Source organism: Vigna umbellata, chromosome 1 (assembly GCF_029865625.1).
Source record: "Vigna umbellata cultivar VRB3 chromosome 1, Vumbellata_1.0, whole genome shotgun sequence".
NCBI classification, from domain to species: Eukaryota; Viridiplantae; Streptophyta; class Magnoliopsida; order Fabales; family Fabaceae; genus Vigna; species Vigna umbellata.
The window spans coordinates 40318104-40342885 of record NC_142165.1 but is presented as its reverse complement, the minus strand read 5'-3'; the positions used below and the strand labels follow the sequence as shown (position 1 = coordinate 40342885).

The 24782-nt window shown below is 29.6% G+C and overlaps 4 protein-coding genes across 6 annotated transcripts; 3 read left to right on the top strand and 1 right to left on the bottom strand.

The window, feature by feature from the left end:
* Positions 1-7028: 7028 nt before the first annotated feature.
* On the top strand, positions 7029-8621 carry LOC124843906 (myb-related protein 315-like). The gene is made up of 3 exons (XM_047320741.2): positions 7029-7361; positions 7455-7584; positions 7846-8621. The coding sequence occupies exons 1-3, from the start codon at positions 7214-7216 to the stop codon at positions 8510-8512; spliced, it is 945 nt and encodes a 314-aa protein (XP_047176697.1). The 5' UTR covers positions 7029-7213; the 3' UTR covers positions 8513-8621.
* Positions 8622-15600: 6979 nt separating this feature from the next.
* On the top strand, positions 15601-16764 carry LOC124843900 (alpha/beta-Hydrolases superfamily protein). The gene has a single exon (XM_047320736.2). The coding sequence runs from the start codon at positions 15752-15754 to the stop codon at positions 16661-16663; it is 912 nt and encodes a 303-aa protein (XP_047176692.1). The 5' UTR covers positions 15601-15751; the 3' UTR covers positions 16664-16764.
* Positions 16765-17923: 1159 nt separating this feature from the next.
* Positions 17924-19864, top strand: LOC124837755 (small ribosomal subunit protein eS7). 2 transcript variants are annotated; one of them, XM_088103036.1, is made up of 6 exons: positions 17924-18019; positions 18354-18436; positions 18513-18586; positions 18674-18797; positions 19221-19403; positions 19565-19864. In XM_088103036.1, the coding sequence occupies exons 2-6, from the start codon at positions 18362-18364 to the stop codon at positions 19682-19684; spliced, it is 576 nt and encodes a 191-aa protein (XP_087959162.1). In that variant the 5' UTR covers positions 17924-18019; positions 18354-18361; the 3' UTR covers positions 19685-19864. The 2 variants fall into 2 exon arrangements, with proteins under 2 accessions (XP_087959162.1, XP_087959161.1); XM_088103035.1 differs by having other exon boundaries at positions 17925-18024.
* Positions 19865-21025: 1161 nt separating this feature from the next.
* Positions 21026-24555, bottom strand: LOC124837747 (uncharacterized). Of its 2 annotated transcripts, XM_088103034.1 has the most exons (10): positions 24302-24555; positions 24152-24199; positions 23527-23622; positions 22695-22779; positions 22286-22407; positions 21952-21976; positions 21771-21854; positions 21552-21581; positions 21354-21459; positions 21026-21256 (listed from the first exon to the last, which is right to left on the bottom strand). In XM_088103034.1, exons 1-10 carry the CDS (start codon positions 24332-24334, stop codon positions 21193-21195), a joined length of 693 nt encoding a protein of 230 aa, XP_087959160.1. In that variant the 5' UTR covers positions 24335-24555; the 3' UTR covers positions 21026-21192. The 2 variants fall into 2 exon arrangements, with proteins under 2 accessions (XP_087959160.1, XP_047169164.1); XM_047313208.2 differs by having other exon boundaries at positions 24152-24554.
* Between the last annotated feature and the right edge of the window lie 227 nt (positions 24556-24782).

The window sequence follows — 24782 nt, the reverse complement described above, 5'->3', positions numbered from 1 at the left end:
ATGGTTTGAACATCTGTAAGAAGCATTGGGGATTGGTATTCAAAGACAAAGTGTTAACTTTGGGACAACCTTCCCTATAGAAGTAAGGCCTCGCTGCCCCTTTTCAAAGCCATATAGCAGGCACTGCCTAATTTGAGAACTTGAATGTAAGACCTTAGCAGATCAGAAGAAATTTTCTCATGTTATAAACGTGGGAAGAAGTTGCCCATGCACTTGTATTTAATCTTTAGCATATAATAAGGTACTACAGCCAAACAAGTTGGAGTTTAGATGAGGCTACCATTTACAAACATGGCCTATGGATGGCTACTAATTAGGTTTGATTCACCTAACACATAACTGAATTTGACCTTTGCTACAACCTTTTCTACTTTCTCCACCTTGCTCCCCATTCTCCTTCTTTTTCTTCTTTTATTTTTCTTTAGGTCAAAATTCAATTTAATTTTATCCCATGTTAAATAAAAATAAAAATCATTCAGTGAGATATAAGAATATAAACATGAATAATGATACCGTAAAACATTTTACAGTTCATTTGACACAGGTTACAAAAGTAGAATGATTAAGAGAGTATAAACTTTTATATTCTTTCAATAACAAAAAGAATAAAAAGTAAATAACAATAATGTCAAATGAACATAAAATATTTATACTTGTAAAAAAGATTTTACTCTATAAATATATATGTCTTTAATTCAACTTATCTCTCTTTTTCACAATACTGGCATATAACTTTATTATAAAAGTCTTTATGCAATCATACACGCTTTACTTGTATGGTATCACGTTGGAAAATGATAAAACAGGGCATGAATCTATCAACTTTTGGACCAAAATATCATTTCATATATGGTGCCCACTGATTTAGGTAGACCTATGGTGCTGTAAATTCATCCTTCACTTCAAGGAGAGTTTTATAACTGACCTTGTATTATAAGATGGGCAATTTCTTCCTCAACCTCCATGGTCTATACCTTCAAAATTCTGTGTATTAATAGATAGAATCTAAGAGTTGAAAATTCCATATTTAATATAAATAACAAAGTTTTGAGTGACATATAAAAAATAAAATTTTATAAACATTGAAACTTGTGGTTTTATGTCAAAAGTTATATAAAATCTTTTTTATGAACAATTCATAATTTAGAAGTGGTCAATCTTCTTAATTTATCCTGATAAAAAGTTTTTAACAGTTATATTAGAATTGATCATTTTCTTTTGTATTTGAAAATGCATTTTTTATTTTTTATTTTAAATATAATATAAAAATTTATGAGGGTGCAAGTTGAAATTACGGAGGTTGAAGAAGAAATGGCTTATAAGATGTTATCTATCTTTGATCCATTCAAACTTTTATTGGACCAAAAATATTTTCAACTGGGCTTTACTATTTTCACCAGGCTTCTGCTAAGTGAACAAAAATATTCTATTTTTTTTTTATCAAAATACTATTTACAAAAATATACTTTTGTTATTAAAATACAAAAAAAAAATTATGCCAAAAACAAGTTTTTCATCCATGAACAAAAAAAATCTGTCCATAACATTTTTTAAAGATAACTAACTAGGTGAAGTTTTTGTTTAGTTAAAGTAATTTTAAAATAGAACGATGATATCTTTACAATTTTTATTTCGTATAAATAGTTATAACAAAATAATAATATAAACTAAAATTAATGAAATAAATTTTCAATTTTTATATTATTAGAATATTTTTTTCTAGTAATTATAAATGAAATAAGGGTAATCAAAATATCAACATTTTTAGGAATATATAGGTACATGTGTTTTTGCTGTTGTTTGGTTTGTAAAATACTTTAACTGGTATTTTAAACTAAGATAATTCTACTTTTTCAGAAAGATAATTAATCAAATAATATATTAATTGTTTAATTTATAAATAATTATACGTGTTATTTTACTTTCGGACTGATTTCCAATATACATTTTTATTTAAAATAATTCTGTTTTTCCCTAGATTGCTTATACGTTGATTTCAAAATTCCAATATTGAATTGTTATATATATTTTAACATACACACTAGTTTTAAATTTTGTAATGTAAAAAAATAAAAACATTTTTAACATTACATATAACTTCAACGTATTTAATTAGTAATTATTAAAAATAAACATATTTGAATAGTTTTGTATTCGGATACAGTGGGATTTAAGTTTTTATGTGTAATTATTTAGCCTTTATTGTGAGGATTGTATTTTATTCTATTAACCGATTAGGTATGATGGTAATGAGTTTAAAAATGGGTATAAATGTGTGGATATGTGTCTTTAATAAATAAAGACATGCCTCTTCTACTTCGCAAACAATAAATTAAAAAATATCAAGAATTTAAAGTTAATCAATATCTTTGCTGAAATGAAATACTAAAAAAAATCAAATATGTAAATGAATTAAAAATATTTAAATCTTAAAATTAATATACAAGTAATGTCTGAATATGAGAAATACCATGTCTGTTTTTATAGTAGAGAAACTTTACACTTTGAGTAATTAATGGTTAAAGAATGTAAAAGACAGTGAGAATGAAGATGTAGGAGACATTGTGATAATTCATGCCGATGTGGTACTAAATATTAAATGTGTATGGGCCCATCTGTTATCAAAGTTCAACTCTCTTCTCCATTCCATTGGTTGTGTTTTTTGCTAAATACTTGTACAACTTTGTCACTCAACCTATCTTGTCTATTGTCTCTTCCAGATCTACAACAATTGCAAATCTAATCCAAAACGTTAACATGCATAGAAGTTCACAAAATAAAAATTAATTTAAAATCTTCCTTTTAACATAATATAGAATCAGTTAAAGTTTATCCAAAGTTTATTGAATATATTATGTTAGCTGTTATCAGATTATTTTTTAACATATATATAGTCTTAAATTTTTATTAATGTAGACATATTGAAAGACTTACATCGATATAAAATAAATAGATGAATATAAATTTTACTCTATAAATCGATTTTATAAAATTAAATTAAACTTAAAATTTATTTTTAACAAAAATGTCATGTATTTACTCTCTTAACATAGTACCAAAATTTCTTAAATCATCCGCCTCAAATCACTTAGGCTGTGTTCTTTTGGGTAGATTTTGGAGAGATGATTTGGGGGAGATGATTTGAATGGATTTGAGTGGATTTGAGTGGATTTGAGGGTAATTTTTTAGTTGTTTTTTTGAGTGGATTTGTGGGTAATTGAGAGTGGATTTGGAAGTAAAGTTTGTGAGAACTAGTGTAGGATTTGATTGATGTGATAGATTTTAAAAATTAGTTTAATTGGTAGAAATTAAAGATTACCAAAATGCCCCTAGTTATAAAAGTAATATAAAATTTTATATTTAATTATAAAAATGTTTATAAAGAAAAAAAAATTATGAATAATTTATAAAATTAATGTTTAAAAATTATAAAAATTAAATAATCAACTTATTTTTAATAAATTAGAAAATATAATATACCTAATTTTATTAAAATGTACATTTTTTAAATTATAATATTAAAATAATTATTAAAAAAACTGAAAAAATATATATTGCGTAACGGTTACGCGGGTGCAAGCAAAATTCATTCTTCTCTGTAGCCGGTTACACTCTGCTGGTTATTTTTGGTTGATGTATGGAAGCAAAGATGGGTATATACGTCTTTCCCTCGTAAATCATCGCAAATCCTCTCACATTTGCGAGATGAGCTGAACAGTAGAATCGCGCAAATCAGCGGATATCCATCTTACCAAATCTGTGCAAATCCATCAAAACAAACGACCTTGCTTTTGGAAATCCATTCGCAATAATTCACGTGAATAGTGTTTTCCCTCTAAACGAACACATTCTTATACAAGTGCATGAATTTAATAATTTCTTCTAAATATTTACATGATCGGTATATTGGGACTACCACTTGTGACAACCATTACCAGTGGTAAATGATTGATTTAATGCAACCAAACAAAATCCCGATGATATTCATCACGTATGTGCTGAAATAATTTGGTTATTTTCAAATATGAAAAGAACCCATCATTGACAAACATATCCCATTGAATTTGAATAGAAGGAGACAGATTAACCATTGGCTCTCCTACAGTTTTCTTGACCAAGTTTTTGTCATCAATTCTCATCAATCCTCAATTTTTAATTATAATAACTAATATATCTGCTGGCCACTCAACCCCACCTCCTACACCGCTCTCGGTGGCTGTTTTCAACTGAATAATCAACAACAGAAAATACAGGCAAATTAAAAAAACAAGGACATTTTATCCTGTAATTTATAAAAATAGAATATTTAACTTTCTATTTACATGTTTAAAATAAATCGTTACGAGTCTGGATAACTTTTAAATTAAAATCGTTGACTTTTCAATTGAAATTGTCATAAATCCGAACCACTTCTGTCAAATTTTGAAAAGATAAAGTTATAATGATTTTCAATTTGAACAAAAAGACTCGTGCTGATTTTCGATTTATAATAAACTAAGGTTTTTATAACTTATGAAGACTTCAATTGTATTAAGTTTTTTTCTGAAATTTTTAGTATTTTTTAGACATAACTAAGTGTGAAATAATTTTTAAATTTAGGTGATATTAAAAATATGAACATGCAGATTAAAAATAATGATAATGATTAAAAGTTAATATTACATGGTTGAAGATAGAATATTTTGATTAATATAATAAAAATTATAAAACGTGGATAATATAACATAATATGATAAAAAAAAACTAATAACCTAATCAACTTATTCAACAATCTCTTCCAAGATCTTCCTTCATTATACACATTCCTCTATCGGTGTCTTTTCAACCATCACAAATACTTATACAACATCCTTATATTTCGCAAAATTAACAGAATGATGAAGATAACAACCATAATAACAAATAAGAAGACCAAGAAGAAGAGATCTTTACGTGGCACTGGAGGTCACAGATAGATGAATTCAAACATGTTTATATTTTTAACACCACTTAAGTTTAAAAGTTATTCCACACTTGATTTGTTTAAAAAATATCAAAATATTTGGAAGTCGTCGTGAGTTTTGACGTTTAAAAGTTTACAAAGAATTTATGACAATTTCATATTTCAAAAATTTTATAAAGAAATGGCTAAGACCATAACAACTTCGTTTAAGAAGGTTTCGGATTAATGATAACTTACCTTAAGTCTAAAAAAATTAACTATTATTTTTATAAATTACGGGATAAACTATTCCATTTTTTTAAATTTGCCAAAAATGCAGAAATATAAATCATGTGCACAAGTCAAGGATAGCAGCAGTGAAAAATCGTAGCAAACTTTTCAATTTTCTCATGCAATTTTCATCATTTTTGTGGAGAAGAGGAATGAAAAATTAAGGACTAACGGGAACCACGTATTGAAGGCAAATCTTATAAGCGAAGGCCGACATCATGCGACAGGTGACAACCAATAAACGTAGAAAGTGGTCCTGTTCTAAGATCTCTAGCAGGCTTTCCATGCCGCCCCTTATGATGCCAACACCAATTATCACACGTTTTGAGTAAGTTTATTATTAATTTTTCTTATGTTCGGTCAAGCACGTTTCTGTCACTGTTATTACGACCAATCAGCGATTACTTCGTCTCATTTCAATGCCTTTCATCTCATATCATTTCTCATCACAATAATGGCTTCCTCAGATAAGGCTGCAGAAAGTGTTTCTCACATTGTAAATATCGATTCTGAAGTGAACCAGTTTTGCATATACATGTAATGTTATTCACGTTTGCCCTCTTGGCCGGTCTGTGTTTGATTCAGCAGATCAATCGTGTCAAAACTATAATTATTCTTCTTGTTAAACTGTCAAATCCTGTGTTAAACTGAGATAGTTTAACAACATTTTTTTATAACATTTTAATATATACGTGTGTTATTTTATGATTGATTCATATTAACGTTTATGATTATTACTGTTATTATTGATTGTGAATAATTTTGGATCAATGATACATAAAAAATGTTAAAATGTTGTTAAAGTTTCAATGTAAATATGATCTCCTTAAATTTTGAGTTTACTGTGTTGTAAAGTGTATTTATATAATCTGTTTGTAATATGTAATCTATAGATGGAAAAATCTTTCATTTATATTCTCAACAGTTACGTGAACAGGTAAAAGAAATATAGAAAGAAAGAAAAAAAATCAGCTTTTAGCTCTTTTATGTGAGAAAATATTACCTTTTCTTTTCATTAGTTTTACCTTTTTTCAGTGTTTTTCAAACAGAAAACTGGTTGGGTTTTGAAGTTTTTTAACCGACATGCACTCAATCATTGAGTTCTTCTGAAGTCTTAACACGTTTTTCTTGTACTAACTCTACAGAGAAAAGAAATTAGCTAACTTTAATGTGTTTATTTCTCTCGTTTATTTTAGATCTTTAGTCGGCCATGAATTGTAAGTAATTTTATTTTCAAACGATTTTTAATCAGTAGACAAGAAGCACGTTTAGAGTGTACAAAGTTTAGTCATATCCAATCATGTTTGAACTCAGTAGGATTGATTGATGAAACTTGAGAACACAGAAAATCACTGACAAGTGAAAGGTGAATGTTGAAATCACTGCTGCAACACGAACCTCGATCCCACTGGCAATTAAATAACAAAGAATGCGACGTAACACGCATTTTCCATTCCTTTATACAATTGTGGGGACTTTTACATGGGAAGTTGAGTGGTAAATTTGGAATACGATTCATCTCAGTCTGTTCTTTGACTGAGAACAATTTAATGTAGCTAGTCCTAAGCTTGCAGCGTTAATCTCGTAGCTATATGTCTAGTGTGATTGCTATAGACCAGAAATTGAAAATAAAAATAAAAATAAACTGTCGTTTTGTCAAGAAATAAAAGCAAGATGCCAAGCAATGAACCTATCCACCTTTCGATGTTTCCTGTGGCAAAGACTACGGAAGGTGAATGGAAGGTGTCGTAAGGAATTTAGAGCATGAGCATGCTCTTTCTTTTGGAAAAGTATTAAAGTGTATAGTAATTCACTTTGACCTGAATTCAACTCCCAAAATGGGATACAGACATACAGTGTATAGTGATAGTATATTATACACTATGCATCTTGCGTATAACAATTTGCTTTGTAATTCTGGTTTTTCCCTTGACCCTTTTAAAATCCTTCTGCATATATATGCTCACATAGTGTTTATAGTTTTAGTGGGTGAGAATAGCCATGTCTACTTCAAAGAGCGTCAGCAGTTCTAGCGAAGATGACAATGAACTTAGAAGAGGGCCCTGGACTCTTGAAGAGGATAATTTGCTCTCCCAATACATTTCTGATCACGGGGAAGGCCGATGGAACTTGCTGGCTAAACGTTCAGGTAACTTGATAACAGCATAATTAGAAGTTAAATGCATGAAAGAAACACCACCCTGCTATTTTTTATCAATTTCCTTTCCTTTATATGACACAGGATTAAAGAGAACTGGAAAAAGTTGCAGATTAAGGTGGCTAAATTATCTAAAACCAGATGTGAAACGAGGAAATTTAACCCCACAAGAGCAACTTTTAATTCTTGAACTCCACTCAAAGTGGGGAAACAGGTATCTATCTATCTTCTGCGTCTGATTCTTTGGCTTATGATTGCGGTTATGGTCATTATTTTATTGTGAAAAACTGTTCACAAATTTGTCAATGCAATCTCCCCTGCATTTGTGTTATGGTACAAAAAATCTAGTTGCGAAATTACAATCATAAATTTTTTTTAGAACTCGCCTCTAACAGTAGAAGCAAAGGAAATATTGCCACTATCAGATGCTTGTCTGCTACATTTATCTGGATTTCTATTTCTTTAATGACTGTAGGTGGTCAAAAATTGCACAGCATTTGCCCGGAAGAACAGACAACGAGATCAAGAACTATTGGAGAACAAGGATTCAGAAACAAGCCAGACATTTGAAAATTGAGACTGACAGCAGAGAATTTCAAGAGCTTGTAAGGCGTTTTTGGATGCCAAGATTGCTTCAGAAGGTAAAAGAGTCATCGTCTTCTTCGGCCATGTCGATTCAGAATCAGGCAATTCCTTTGGTTCTTGATGATGGTGTTTCTCAACAGTCAACTATTGGGACCATACCATGGCAGGGAGCTTGCGTGAGTATGAATGGAGGTAGTCCCACTTATATGGACCAACATGAGCAGAACTCAGACTCTGAACACAACAGTGGTTCATGCATCTCCTTTTCTGAGTCAGCAAATATGCCAAAAGTGGCTCATCATTTTGGACACACCATGGACCAATTCCATTCCCTAAGCAACAATGACTTTGGCACTTACTCATTTGATCCTTATCATGTAAATGACAATGCATATGAGATGGAGACCTTCAAAGCAGCAACTGCAAAGGTGGCTCAGGATGTGCAATACCCAATTGCTGACTGTCAACCGGCAGGAACCGATTGGCTAAGCAACGATTTTGCATGTACCATTTGGAACATCGATGAACTGTGGCAGTTTAGCAAGTTACAAAAATAAGATTTTTAGGGTTTCTCATTTTTGGAATAACCCAAACACTGTCTTTGATGATGTTATTGTGGATTAGCTACCAAATTAATCAATTCAGAGACGGTGATTGTTTTCTGTACATCTGTCATGTCATGAATTCCTCTGTTTAGATGATAGTGCTTTCTAATTTGTATTCATTGAGATTGAATCCCTGATTAGAGAAAGGTCAATAGTCAATAGCTAGTGAAAACAAAATAGTTAATTAACGCTAACAAAGAATTCGTGAATATACAGAAGTAACCACTTTTAGGAACTTTGGTGTATTTTTAGTGGAAATCATTATTACATTTAAATGAGAGATGATCCATGATAGTGAGGATTAATCAGAGAAGAAAACAGAAAGCTTAAAATTACTACAAAAATTGTAATTCTTTTGGGAAAAAAAATGATGATCCTAGTTTTTAAAACAAATAGTGGTAAGAGTTCTTTTTGTTTGACAGAGAATGTGATTTTTTCTTTCTTGAATACTGATTTTGGAAAAGTAGCTTCATGACAATCAAATTCATATATAGGAATGTTGTCTAATACATTTTGTAAATGTTACTGTATGTTAGTCTATACTCATTACAAAAATCATTAGCTATTATATTAATTATTATTTAGTTAGTTTGTATGATCGAGAATAAATTCTATTTATTAATTGGCTGGAGATGAATCGTGATGGTAATTTTAGAGAAACTGTTTGAGCTTTTTTAAAGGTACATATTTTTATTTATATTGAATTTACGAAGTCATTTATGATTTGAAACATGGAGGAAGAATTTTCAGATTCTTTGGTTGAAAAGTTATTTTTTTTTTTAATTTATCATGATTTTTTAGATTAACAAATAATTTCCTAAAATCTTATATTAATAAGTAATTCATTCTTGATTTTATCCCATCCAGGGTAAGTAAAAATTGATTAAATTGATTCTTATACATGTAAGATAAACTATCTAGTAAAAAAAATCTCACTGCCAATTCTCATTATTTGCAAAAAATAATTTGTCATAGTATCATTATATTTTAATTTGGTTAAAATAATTTAATTGGATCTTACAAAGTAAAAAGGGCCAAATTAAGAATTTATAAATAGCTAGTGTATGCACGGAATTCATTTAATAAGTTTTTATCACATATTTTACTTATAAATATCCGTATATACATATTTTTTTGTCATATCTACATTGAATGACACTTTAGTTTCAAACGGAGAAATTAATTACGGTTTTTTGTAATTTATTAAATTAATCAAGATGATAGAAAATTTAAATGTAAGTTGAAATTCAAAATTATTATGTTGTGATAAAAGGAACTTAGCAGTCTATAAAATAAAAACTTACAAAATTATTATTTTAATATTTTAAATTAAAATTAATGTCAATCTCTTGTAAATTTAAACCATATCTCATTATTTATAATGATAGATTATTATATTGCATTTGTGACGGTGAATTTTCAATACTCAAATCCCCAAATTCCGTTAGTGTTACTGTCTTTACGACTGTGTATTTGAGAACTTGTCCAACGAAAGTGCCTTTGGTTCAGTGTCTTGAATTATCAAATATGGTGATACATAAGTGTTCTTGGTTGTTCTAGATAACAACAAATTTGTCATAACGGAGTTACAGAATTTTCCATTTAAGGTATATTAAACAAGGGGCTAAGGTAAGTTGGGTTTCACCCACGTGAAGCGACTTTATATATGAATTGATTTGCCTCCACTCACTATATATAATATGGAAAATATTAGTTTGCTTTTGCTCACTACGACTTAAATATAGTAAATTCACTTGAAATTTAAAATAATTATTTTAAAAATAAAAAATGTTATACTTCATATTTATATATTTAATAAAAAATAAATAAAATCTAAAGTTCCATGGTCAAAGGTAATATATTATTCATAATAAATTAAAATATTAATAATATTAAATGTATTAATCTCTAAAGTTTGATATATATCTAGGCAGTCCGACGTGCTTGTTGATATATCTTCCTGTCGAAGTATTCTATAATCCTGAGACTCAACTGATTCTGCATCTCCATTGCAATATTTGCGCCTACTAGATTCTTGTCTCGAATAATAAGAGTATCCATCAGTTTCTTCTGTCATATGTTGGGTTGACCTTCTTCGGTTTATTTGAGTCTAGCGTCGGTCAGAGTTGGAGTGGCAAAATGTCCATGGATTCCTTCTATTTTATGATGGGCCAATATGCATCGGTCTCCTTAAGCCCAACATTGAAGAGAGCTCCCACGCGAACCTCACCAAGTTGGCGGGCTACGATCTTTGCTCCTTCGTGAACCTTAACAAGTTGGTGGGATGTGGTCTTGGCTCCTATGCAAACCTCATCGGGCTGGTTGTGCCTCTTCTTGGAATTGTAGGGCCCTCTTCCCAGGAGTTAGGTCGAGGTTGAAAGATGATCTCTCATTCTCCAAGTTAGTCAGCCTTGAAGTTATTGGAGCTTGTGCAGGTTGGCTTGTTGTTGAGTGCGTAGGGCCTCAAGTGATTTTGTATTGTTTGCTATACTATTGTATGAGCGTTTGCATTTGCTAGTGGAGGATCGTCACTTGGTTGACTTCCATCTCGTAAGAGATTTGGACAGATCTTCGGGTGGTGACTATAGGAAAGTGAGGTAAGGAAAACATTTTACCAAGACTCCACAATTGTCATCAAATGATCTTACGATAGCCAAAAGTGAATCCCTTATTGTTCATAAAGGAATCCAAATGCAAAAGTCAGAGAGTTTGTATTTTTATGAATATGATAAGTATGAATTATTATTAAGTGAGTATTCTTTAAAAAATATTAGTTCAATATATGAATCATAAAATTATGTTATTACCTCGATTATATATTAATAAAATAGTTAATAATAATATAATGATATCTTATATAAACAATAACCTTAATATTAAGATATTGAAATATTAATTATGGTATTTTATTTTGTTTTTTCTATTTTACTGTGTCATGTCTAAAATAATAAAAACTATAGATAACTAAAATGAAAATTAAAATATTAAAATTATATAAAATAAAATCCAAACTATAAAAATTATAGGAAACAAAAAATATAAAATTTATAATAAAGCTTCGATTAAAAGTGAACACATATTTTTTTATCATCGATACAATTTTGTTTTGCATTTCATTCTGCCATATTTTTCGTATATGTCTTTTACATCTAGCACTCTCTTTCTCTATAATTGTTTCCCTTTCTTCTCCTTTTCTTGTTAAAATAAATTTTATTTAACTTTATAAAAAATAAATAGTAAATTATGTGATATCCATATAATTGCTTATAAAGTTTGTTTCGAGATATAAATACATTATCTAATAAAGCTTAAAATTATGTCATTTCCATAACTACTATTTTTGTCAAAGATGTTGTTCTCATTCCAACCAATAAATACTGACACTCCTTGGCTTATAGGGAGAACTCGTGTTAAATATGCGAATACTGTCAAAATTTGTGAAGAATGTGAAAACACGATTGGCCAGTTAACTATATGAGTTAGACTAAATTTGTGAAAGATGATTTTGTTGACTCCACCAACCATAAAGATGGAGATATCTATTCAAATTCCAGCCAGAAATATTCATTCAAAAGAAAATATTAAATTATTTCTAAAAACATATTTAATTTTAAAAAAATTGAATAATCATATCATATGATAATAAACTTTACGATTTTTAAGAATTTAAATACATTTAATTTAGCTTATTTGTATTTTAATATTTCATTCGAATAAAACAATTCAATTTATCAAATTTATTTATTTTTATTTAGAAAGAATATCTCAACGACCGCAAAATATCAAATCACAACTTCAACCTTTCAAGGTATTTGCAAAAACTAATCATCATATACTTTAACCTAAAGTTTAGTTACAATTTAAAAAATTAAATATTAATTGGAAAAAATTCAATGAGTAACTATAATCTGTATTAATAACTTACATTATAATTGATATTGGTAAAAAATAAACCTGACTAATTTAAACTAAAATATTATTTGATATTATAACTTAAACAATGATGTTCGATATTAATAAAATAAAGTGTCGATTTTGATACAAAAGTGTTTAAGTAACCCTACGCTGATTGTAATCACTAAATAATAATGATTAACTTTAATTTAAAAGAAACCTTTACTGATATTAATTGTAAAAGCAATGTTGAGTTACATATTGGTGTTGATCGAGTTAACAAATTCAGGGAAGAGTGGACAAATGACGCAAGAAATCCAATCTAAATTCATATTATTTTAAGATTTTTCACAAATTTAAATTCATATATGTACTTTTTTAATTTTAAAATCAATCCATTTAATTTAATTTGGATCAATTTTATATTTGAACTATCTTTTGAATCAATTTTATATTTAAACTATCTTTTGAATCTTGAAAATAAAAAATAAAGGTGTGTGTCCAAGTCAATCTACATTGAGTAAGCCGGATCAAAAGTTGTACAAGTTGCTTAGATAAAAAATCATGCTGAATTGATTTCAATCAAAAGTCTAGTTAGTCATCTTCATTCAAAAATTGAGTCAAGTAGTCCTGAGTTAATGGTTAAGCCAAATCGAATATTGAGTTGATTCGATTTAGGTCAAGGTTAAATCGAGACGATTTGGATCGAAAATTGAGCAGAGTTGATCTAAACTGAAGGTCGAGTCAAATAAACTGAACCTAGATCAACACATATCAAACTAGGTTCAATTCGAGTTAAATTAGTTTGATACATGTCTAATAGCTTAATAAACAAAATTAAATATTCAAAATGTAATTAATACAAACAAATTTAATAAATATAGATTATATATTCAATCTATATTGAATATTTATAAATTCAATTATGTCCACCATTAATATTAATATGAAATAAAATCAAAATGATAATATCTAAATTCAAAATGGATTTAGAGAAAATATAAACAAAATATAAATGAATTTAAGAAATGGTAATGTGAGATTTTTTTCCAAATTCATATTTTTTTAAATGGAATTTAAAATTCTTTAATTTAAAGTGATTAAGCTACTCTATTAATTCATAAATTCAATTACTTTTTAAAACTTTGTTTATATAAGTAACATATTTTATAATAAAGTATTTCATTTTAAAAATAAATTATATTTTAAATTTTTTTTTGTAAAATAATAGATAAATTGAGGAAATATAAAAGTCAAAAGTGAACTTAAATCTTTTAATTTACAACAACTTATACTTATAATATTTAAAGAAAAAATTACTTTCGTATAAATCATTAACTTTTAAAATAGTATCAATTAATATTAAAATAAAAAATTATGTTTAGCATTAATCAAGATAATTATTAATGTTGACAAAAAATTCTTAATTAACATTTGAGAAACTTGGCATTAATGCATATAAATCATAATCTTGAAAATGACAATTAATAAATATTTATAATAGACTTTAACTTGAATTTTTTTTATAAATATATCATTAGGTTTTTTAATATTTTAGATTTGTCAAACTGAGTTTTTATTGAGATTGCTTTTAATAAGTTTGTCTATTGAATAATTATTAGTCAGTAAATCAAAATATTAGAACTATTTAACTTGTAAATTATGCATTTTGGTTAACAAATTATATGTTTGTCCAACAAATTTGTATCATTATGCAGGTCAATTTCATTTAGTAGTGTACACCTGACCTATTTATCTAAGCTTTTAAATTATCTTTACTTGAAACATGTATACTTTTGCTTATCAAACAACTCAAACAAATGAAATAATATTAAACATATTATTCTAAACATATTTCACACATCCAATTCATCACAAATCAATATTACATAACTTGCAATTCATTATCTTATTTAGTGAAGAAAATACAATGATCTCAAATATTTTTCAGAGTTATAATTTTTACAAGATGTTATAACTATTTACACAAATATCATATTTGAGTATATTATTATGATCACAATTAAACAAAAGTTTAATTTGAGCTATTATGAATTATATGCATGTATCTTAAAATCACGTATATCTTAAAATACTAAGCTAACTAAAAAACAAAGTAAAAAATGAATTTACTATGTTTGAAATTTTGATCGATCAAAAGTGTAAATTTCTTTATCATGATTTCATTAATGGTCTTTAATCGGTAAACAAAACTATAAATTCAAAAAATTAAGAAAAGAGAAAAAGTTCTATAAAAAAAATTTAAAAGAATGATCGCTTTTATAAACTAAACTCAATTAACACTAAACTTTTCTATAAATTTTTTTATAAATAAAATAATTGAATGTTATTAAAATGAACATTACTATCAAATTATTTTTTAGGCCTTTAAAAAAAAATTAAGAATAGGAAACTGTTAAACAACCTTTATTCCTTATCTTTGAAATAAATAAATAAATTAAAAGAACTATTATAACCTTCAACTTGCTTGGAGCAGAAAAGCACAGTGAAGAGGAGGAGAAAGAAAATAAAATTTATAGATGGAAAAATATAATCAAATCTGCATGAGCTTACAAATAAACAGGCTTAAGTTGCTATGCAAATCTGCAGTCCAAAGTCATTTGACAATTTCTTTCTCTACCCCTATAACTACAGCCTACACTCCTATATACTTTTGTATTTGATCCAGTGGGATTGCAGTTGGGTTTTTTCCATCACTTGGAAACATTCTCATTCCACACATAACAAAGTTGGATTTTGATTTTATAAGATTCCTAATTTAATTTTGCATTTGTTTGGAAAAATATAGTAGTTTGTTCTCTAAAATAATGCACTAACTTTTAATTTCAAATAAAACACATGTTTTCTTTTTTAACACATTTTTATTATCAATAGTTTTCTTCTGCGTAATTATTACTTTTATATTCAAATAAAGTGCAAAAGATTTTTAAATAATACTTTATCTGTATCTCATATCTTCCTCTAACTGCACTCTCACCTTAATTTTCTCATCTAACCAACAGCTCGTACATCTCACATCTTAAAATCTGGACCACAGAAGAAAAAAAAATCTTTATTTTTTTTTCATTGGCCATTGTTATGTGGAGAGAAAGCTGCAACTTGGTGCATTTCCCATAACAATATTCAGTACTTTTTAGAACATTAATAGTAATAAACAGGGTTAGATAAATTATACAAAAATAAATTATCCTACATGGAGATAATTCTGTGACTTATTTTCATGGAAACTGAAAAGCTTGATAAGAAAAGACAGAGAATTTGAATTTGTGGAAGGAAATGGATGTGGCTTCTCTGCAGAGCTTCAATCCATCGCCACTCCTTTCCTCCTCAAACTCCGTCTCCATCCATCGCCCCGCCGTCATTCTGCCTGGCTTAGGGAACAATTCCGGTGACTACCAGAGCTTGAAGCAAACGCTGAACGACAAGTACGGCGTTTCCGCCGTGGTGGCCAAAGTGTCCAGGCTGGATTGGCTCCGCAACGCCGCCGGTCTGGTGGACCCCAATTACTGGCGTGGCAGTCTTCAACCAAGGCCAGTCCTGGATTGGTATTTGAAGAGAATAGAGGAAGCTGTTGAAGAAGCAAAGGGAACTGCAAATGGATCTGAAAATGTTTCGCTGATCGGACACTCTGCAGGAGGATGGCTTGCTCGCGTGTACATGGAAGAATTTGGAAGTTCCGACGTATCCCTGTTATTGACTCTCGGAACCCCTCATCTTCCACCTCCAAAAGGCGTGCAAGGGGTTATCGATCAAACAAGGGGTCTCCTTCACTATGTTCAAGACAACTGCTCCAAAGCTGTTTACACTCCTCAGCTGAAGTATGTATGTGTAGCAGGAAGGTTCATCAAAGGTTGTCGATTTTTCGGCAATTCAGATACTGAGCTTGCAGTTTCCTCTGTGGACAGTAATCAGACTGTGTCTGAAAGTTCTGTCAGTGGCGGCACCTCTGCACCTAATGCGACGACGTTGCGTGCTCGGTTTGTTGGGCAGGGATACAAGCAAGTTTGTGGGGAAGCAGATGTATGGGGTGATGGTGTTGTGCCGGAAATATCAGCTCATCTGGAGGGTGCGCTTAACATTTTCTTGGATGGAGTTTATCACTCACCTGTTGGTGCAGATGATGCTACCAGACCATGGTATGGTTCGCCGCAGGTGTTGGAACAATGGGTACAACATCTCCTTAACTGACTTCATCCGAGGAATGCCATTCCATTCCTAAATGTCTTTCTTCTATTTCAGACATTTAAGTTCGTTACTGTTTAATCTACCAGGAACACGTTTTCACATTATCTATTGTGTTTATGTATCTGTTGCTTCTTTTCTCCCAGTTTCACCTTATTAACGGTGTGTTTGTTAGAATGGGAATATCTGCAAAACTGAAAGAAATAGAAAAATATGACTGACTTCATAGAGTGAAATTGTTTCGAACAAGATGTGGAGAATACCCTTTTTTGGAAAAAATTTAAGAGATGAGAAGAGTTAAAAAAAAAAAACTAAATGAATGTAATATATGTCAAAATATTTTTTTTTTGAGTAAAGATATTTTAATACGTAATAAAATTTAATATTTAATTGATATTATTTTTAATTATTTTTTAAATACAAGACTTTATTTATTTTTTATTATTTTATTTTTTAATATATTATATAAATTTAAGCTGTGTCAAAATATCATATTTTTATAAAAAATGAGATGTAAAAAATGAGATGATTTTTTGAATTAAGAAAAAATAATTGAAAGTCAATAAGAATAAAACAGATATGTCTAAAATGAGATGAGGTGGGTTGGTTCCTTAATGGACTGAAAAATTCTAACCCATTCCTATAGAGGATAGTTTGATCTGCCAACATTTTCAATTTTTTATTTTAAAAATTTATTATATAATATATATATATATATATTAAAAACACATTATAAATATGATTAAATCTTAATTATTTAATTAATATCTTTAATCAAACAAGTTAATTACTACATTATATAATTATTATGTCATCGTATAATATAATAATAATAGTAAAATTTAATATATATTGTCATCCTTAAAAACAAGAGAAATTCTATAAAATTTTATATATAGAGATACACAAAATAATATCAAATGAAGATTTATTTATAATGTATATTAAGAAATGGTAAGAAAATCCGGTAGAAATAATAAGGATTGGAAAACTTATTTTTTATGTAATTTGTAAAATTATTTTGCTGAGATATTTAATAGAAACAAATAATTTATTAAAATGAATGATTAAAGCATCAAGGATATTTTAGTCAATAAACAAAGTTCTAGTGAAAGGACTTTTAATAGCAAACTGAGGTTGTAATTAATAAATATTTAAAAAATAACAAGACAGTGAGGCCCAATAATAAAACAGTTGACAATATGGACCGTCCACGTGTACATAAAATCCATCACAGTCGTTCATTCAGTCCTTATAAACAGTTTCATCTCAAACCCTAGGGTTTTCGTTCACTGCGAAATCAGCACGGACTCGCATTCTTAGTCTTAGCCGCAGATCTCTGAGGGTTTGCATCTTCTCCTGGTAAGGTACGTGTCTGGAAATCCATTTGCCTCCTTTACGTATTCTGTATATCGATTAACAGAGTCACTGAAAAGCAGAGCAAAATTTTTCTTTTTTATTTTAGTGTAATGGTTTAATCCAAATGGCTGTTTGCATTTTTACTGATTGGGGCTGGGTTTGTATCTTGAAATCTTTATGATTGGGGTTAGGTTTGTTTCTACACCTATTATGTTTTATCTAGACTTTTTATACTTTGTATGAAATTTCAAGTCATGTACAACAATTTGTAGTTTATGTGAAAGTGAACGATCCTTAATTTTGTTTAGCCACATTAAAATTTTGTTGTTTTGTATAGTTTTGAAGATGTATACATCAAGGAAGAAAATCCACAAGGATAAGGATGCCGAGCCAACTGAGTTTGAAGAATCAGTTGGGCAGGTAACACATTAATCGTTATACAATGTTGCTGTTTGATGACACTTATTTCTAATCGTGTTAACTTGTTGTTTTGCAGGCACTGTTTGATTTGGAAAACACCAACCAGGAGCTTAAAAGTGATCTTAAGGATCTATACATTAATTCAGCCATGTAAGCATGCCTATTATATGTCTGTGTTTGTTGGCAAGGTTGATTGGTTTTCCCTCTGACTTGTAAATGCCGTTTAAATATCTGCAGCCAAATTGATGTTTCTGGGAACCGCAAGGCTGTTGTCATTCATGTTCCATACAGATTAAGGAAAGGTTTCCGCAAGATTCATGTTAGACTTGTTAGGGAGCTCGAGAAGAAGTTTAGTGGGAAGGTATATAGCAAAATTTTGCTTTCGCATGATTTTTGGTATTTTAGATTTAGAATACGTTTGGTATCCTTTTTATTCTCTTTACTAAATCATTCTATTCCGTTGATTGTGCAAGAGGAGAATTAATTTTTTAAAATGTGTCTCAGAACTCGTGATGACTAATTGTTTTTGCCATGCTAACGAAATAAGAAAAAAGTTGCTGTCCCACCTTACGAGATTGATTAACCTGTGTTAGAGTTGATCATGTTCTCCTCAGCATTTAATCATCCCTCGGAATTGAGTGCAATTTGGCTAATTTTTTCTGTGTAATAGTCTTAAACATTCCTTTGTGGAATGCTTGTTGTATATCATTTTTTTTTTCTATTTTTGTATCATGTTATTTATATTTTTTTTATTGATCCTCTTTAATTTGATTATAACTTGAAGGATGTTATCTTGGTTGCCACCCGAAGGATATTGAGGCCACCAAAGAAGGGTTCTGCTGTTCAGCGACCACGCAGCCGAACTCTTACTGCTGTTCATGAAGCAATGCTGGAGGATGTTGTATTGCCTGCTGAGATTGTTGGGAAGCGTGTGAGGTTTAGAATTGATGGATCCAAGATCATGAAGGTATAAATAGCTCTTATTGCCACTTCTCCAAGATACTTTGTCTATTGGAATAGAATTGTAAAAGGTTTCTATAAAAGTGTTTTGTTAGTGATGGGATTGAGTACCTATTTTCTAACTTTTATTGTTGCCTGCTAAATTTGTATGATTCAATGATTTTGTAGGTTTTCTTGGACCCGAAGGAGAGAAACAACACTGAGTACAAGTTGGAGACATTTGCTGCAGTGTACAGGAAGCTTTCGGGCAAAGATGTTGTGTTTGATTATCCTGTCTCAGAGGCTTAGTTTTATTAATTGCATATGGAGTATGCTGGTTAAAATTTTGGTTACAATTTGACTTTCGATTTGGGATTTTTCAAAGTACTATTTCTGGTTTCATCGATGTAGTTTTGAGCTTTATTATAATTATAAATCTGAAGTTCATTTGATTCGAAACCTTCAATTATGGTTAATATTTTTCATTCAGTTTATTGGCAGAAAAACAGGATTTAATTTTTGAGAAGGGGATTTGTGGTACGTGGCCGTAATTTCATAAAAATAACCAGTTCTGTGTCAAAATGTTTGCTAAAATGACGTTTTGTCTATTTGAATTGTGTGCAAAATATTATCTTTAATTCGAATTGCATTGGTTGCATTTCTAGTTGTCGAATTCAAGTTTAAAATTTAAGTTTACGTTGAATTAACACTTCCTGATATGATTAAATATTTTTTAGGTACAATTTAGAATTCTTTCGAATTTGTTTGTTAGTAGAATTATGTTATGTTGACGGTAAATGAATGTATTGTTTTGTGCTCCTCTTTGCTATACTTTAGTTCTGTTAGAAAACAACCTCAAAATATACAATGTAAATAACCCACTTGCTTCTTAAAGGTCAAGATAGGAATCCACTGGTCAATCTTTATAAGTAAGATTGAGCTAAAAAAAAAATTTAACATTTTTTAATTTGGATCAAATTATATTTAATTTATTTAATTCAAGAGTTTTAGAAGAAATTCGATTGGAGGTATTTTTATTATAATTATTTGTTGTTCTTAATCTTATATATCTTGATACTTTAGTTTATGTAGTATTAAGATATTGTTATTTAAATAATTTGAATAATTAATTAACTAATTTAATATCGTAAATTTTTATTTTGATTTACACTTTTATAAATACCTAGGTTGAATAAATGCGATTTGATTATATTGCAATATATACATTATATTCATATAGCGAATTAAGTTGATTGCATTAACCGTGGAGTGAATTAGGTTGATGACAACACCTAATGATTAAAATTTGGCAAAACTTCTGGCACTCAAATTTCAGTTAATTTATCTATATATTCAATATTGTTAAATTTCTTCTTGTTAAATTGTGATGCATAGATTATTTTATGAAATACTTATGCATCGTTAATTGTTAGTTAAAACGAGGAATTATTATCTTTTCTTTGTAACCCAATCTATGAATTAGTTTTGGGAAATGGGACCCATACCATCGTTAATTTTTGCACGCTAATAATTTATCAAAATTGGTGCACTATATATATATATATATATATATATATATATATATATATATATTTTAACATTAATAAAATTGATAGATTTATAAGAGTCATTATGTAATAAGAAGAGAGATAAGAATAAAAAATAAATATGGAATAGATATAAATGGAATCACATTTCAGTGGTAATAGAACGTTTCTTGCTGCACTTGCACAAAAAATAAAAAATCCAAAAAGGATTAGAATGGAAGGCATTACTCATAAACTAATGACAAGTGCAGGATAAAGCTACATTGTGAATTATGACAAGATCACAGCACCCAGATACACTGCTCCGCAAAGAAAGATAAAAGATATCAAACCCCTGCAGAAAGAGTTTAGAATTGGTCAAATAAACTAGTGAGTTCAATAACCTTTAGCATAAACAACACAGTAAACTCTCTGTAATAAGATATACTCACCAAATAACACCCCATCCAACACCAGTACAAGGACAAGGGCACACTTCTGCAAATTTTTCTGCATCACTAGAATTTACTCTTCGGGAGATCAGATCATCGTATATGTCTGCAATCTCATATTGAAGGGGTCTTAATATTTCATACAAAAAGTATATGTAACACCAAGCCACCTCAATTCTTTATTTCCAAAAAACATACCGTATACTGAAAACAAGCTATTCATCACTCCTGCATTTCAATGAAAATAAGTTATGTTTTCAATGAAAATGATCAAAGTAACCTTAACCTTCATCTTTAACCTGGATAAGGAATTGGATAGGGATTCTCTTAAGACAAACCCCTTGCCCAAACTAGGCTATAATATCTCAATAGAGACACCAAATAATTTTCAAAAGAAAAGGTTGTTACTGTATTTACCTATGAACAAAATAATGTACCGCAAGATTCGAACTTTGGTTGTCTCTTGCAAAATCCATATCACCCCAAGGAACACTATAAATCCTGAGACATCAATATCCAAACATAAAATATGTTGAAAAAAAGATGATACATTCATTATTTGTAAGTCATAAAACTATAGTATGAAAACACAACTCACCAATACAAAGTCCCCGAAGAGTCCACTGCATGTAGAATTGAAGATCAAGAATAATATAAGGCAGAGATAGCAAAATGGATCAAAATCTCTCTCTATCTCAGAAAATAGTTTCACTTTCACACAATGACACAGAAATGCAAGTATTTTATTACTGAATTTTATAGCAATAATCCAAAATCATAATTCATTTTATCAACAGGTTTGAATCTTCATAGTGATACGGATGCTTGAAACTGTTCAATCTGTTTCTAAATTTTCATATTCTGAATAGACATTGTAGCACGAAAGGAGAAAGATCAAGGTTAAAATTAAGTGGCCAGTGTCCATCACCTACGTTTTTGGCAACGAAGAGAACAATAAGAAGAGCAGCAATAAAACAACCAGCAGCTATTCTGGCAGTAAGAAGTTTTGTCGATGCAAGTATCAATACCATGCCCCAGAAAGATGAACCAATATCTGAATCAACAATACAAGGATAAAAAAACAAATAAGATGAAATGAAACCAGATATTTACAGAAACTAATAGCAATGATGACAGTATTCTACGAAAGTTATAAGCAGGATATACACATTAACTGCTACGCTGTATATGATAAGCAATAAGAACAGAAATGATCACATTTATCAGAATAGATTTGATAATTTAGACTGCTATGTTTATCTGTTGCGTGAGAGCTGTAAATTAAATTAACATGTCAAGGTAAAAAAACTAAAATGTATAAGAAAAAATTGTTGACAATACATCCAGCTGGCAAGATCAACCAATATACGCCTCCACGTGTTTGGGTTGTTCCACCTTCATCTGCATGAACCTGTATTCCTTCTACCTGCAATTAAATGTCGTGTCAAGGGTATATTCTGTACTGAAAGCGATATACTTTTTCTGATTTTCAGAAGCAAAAGAAGATTACACAGGTATAGAATATCCATAATTAGTATTTTTTATGCCAAACACTACAACAAAATGTGAGTATAAGTTATTGCGAAGTGATGGTAATATGGCATACTCATTTGATTAGCAAATAAGGAAAATTGAAAGAGAGGAAGAACCTCGGAACCAGGATATACCTGTCTTAAATCGCTTAAAAAACCAAAGAACTTGTAACCAAAAGATACACTTGGGAAAAATGAAAATAAAAACTAGTTATAGATGAGCTGCAGGAGTAAAAACAACCAGTTAACCTTAACTGACGTAAAATCCTATCTGTGAAATTGATATTTTTGGCACTAAGCAGATGAGTTTAGCCATTCAAACAAACATTTCAGATTTAAGCCACCTTCCATAAATAAGAAGAATTATCCTGCCCTTTTTTGTTTTGTGATTTTCAAGTTAAATGATAGAGTAAAGATTAAGAATACAAGTTCGGCACTGTGTTATAAGCAAAGTGTGGTAACATCAGACGAGGGAAAACAGAAATCTTAAAAACAAGAGATATTTGAGACAGATAGATCAAAATATACACTAAAAATCTGGTCAAATGATAAGCCAAAACAAAAGTTATGTTCTCTTTCAATACTTAATCAACACAGAAATGTTAATCGAACAAACAAAAGCACCAATATTAAGCTCTTACATGACCGCAAGTGAGTTTACAAGCAATTGCATGGCTTGCCTCGTGAAGAAATACGGTAACAAGCTTAAAGGGTCTGAGTAACACTGTTCTCCATAGCTGAAAAATGTAGGAATTACAAAAAAGGTGGGTTTACAACGAAAATATAGGTAACATACTATTATTCAACGCATTTATAACAATACTAACATACCAGGAGTTTTGATACAATTACAAAATCCATCCAATAAATGTAGAATACTTGAGTGAACATTAAATTAATAAAACCACATAAACCATTCAGATTCAGGCATTGCAATAGCTATTAACATGCAGAATTAGGAGAGTTTATCCATAACCGATCTTAATTATGCTTAACTGAAGCAATTTAGGGTAGTAAGGAAAAAGAACATTCTTGGTAAGCTTGAATCGTTGACTTTGGAAATAGCAATTCAAATTTAGAAAGGTAGCACCAGAATATACCCATTTACAAAAAGGCATTTCATTTTGTTTCAAAGCAGCACAATGTCCCAAAAGATCTTACCTAAAAGAAAAAAGTTCCCAACTTGGGTCTTACCAGGAGTGGGGTATGTTTAATGGATCCAATGCAAAAAGTAAAAGAAAGGTGGCAGAGGAGAAGGGTACATACCGCAAGTATAACGACAGTGCAGACACCGACAGTGACCAGAAACACCACCTGTTCGTGGTTGCAGCAGTTGTTGAGCTCCCAGTTCGGTTTCATCAAGTAAAATTGCAAGAAAGAAAGAATGAATGAATAAATGAAAGTTGATTCTTATACTTCTTGGGATCTGCAAAAGGGTAATGCAGTCATAAAAGAGATGATTGATTTGTTTGCTTCAATCTTCCCAATGAAGTTGGTGACAGCTGAATGAGGCTGGATTTGGATCAAAATTAGAAATTTTTAACACTCTGAATCAACAACGTTGCTCTTCTTCTCTGCTCAAGTATGGGTGGATAGCAGAGATAGCTAGCAGTGTACAATAGACTCTGTCAAACCTTTTGTGTCAGACTTCTTTCATTTTTTTCAGCACAAGTTCACTTTTCTTTCTTAAATAGATCAACATTTCTTATTGTTTTTAGCTAGCACTTATATAACACATATTCAAATTTTTAATTTAATAAAAATAATTGATTATATCTAATTATATTTTATGAGAATAATGGTTATACTTGGTTATTTTTCATAATTAAAAATATATGTTTGCATTATAATATATGCATATATATATATATATATGTGTACGTGTGTGTACCGTATT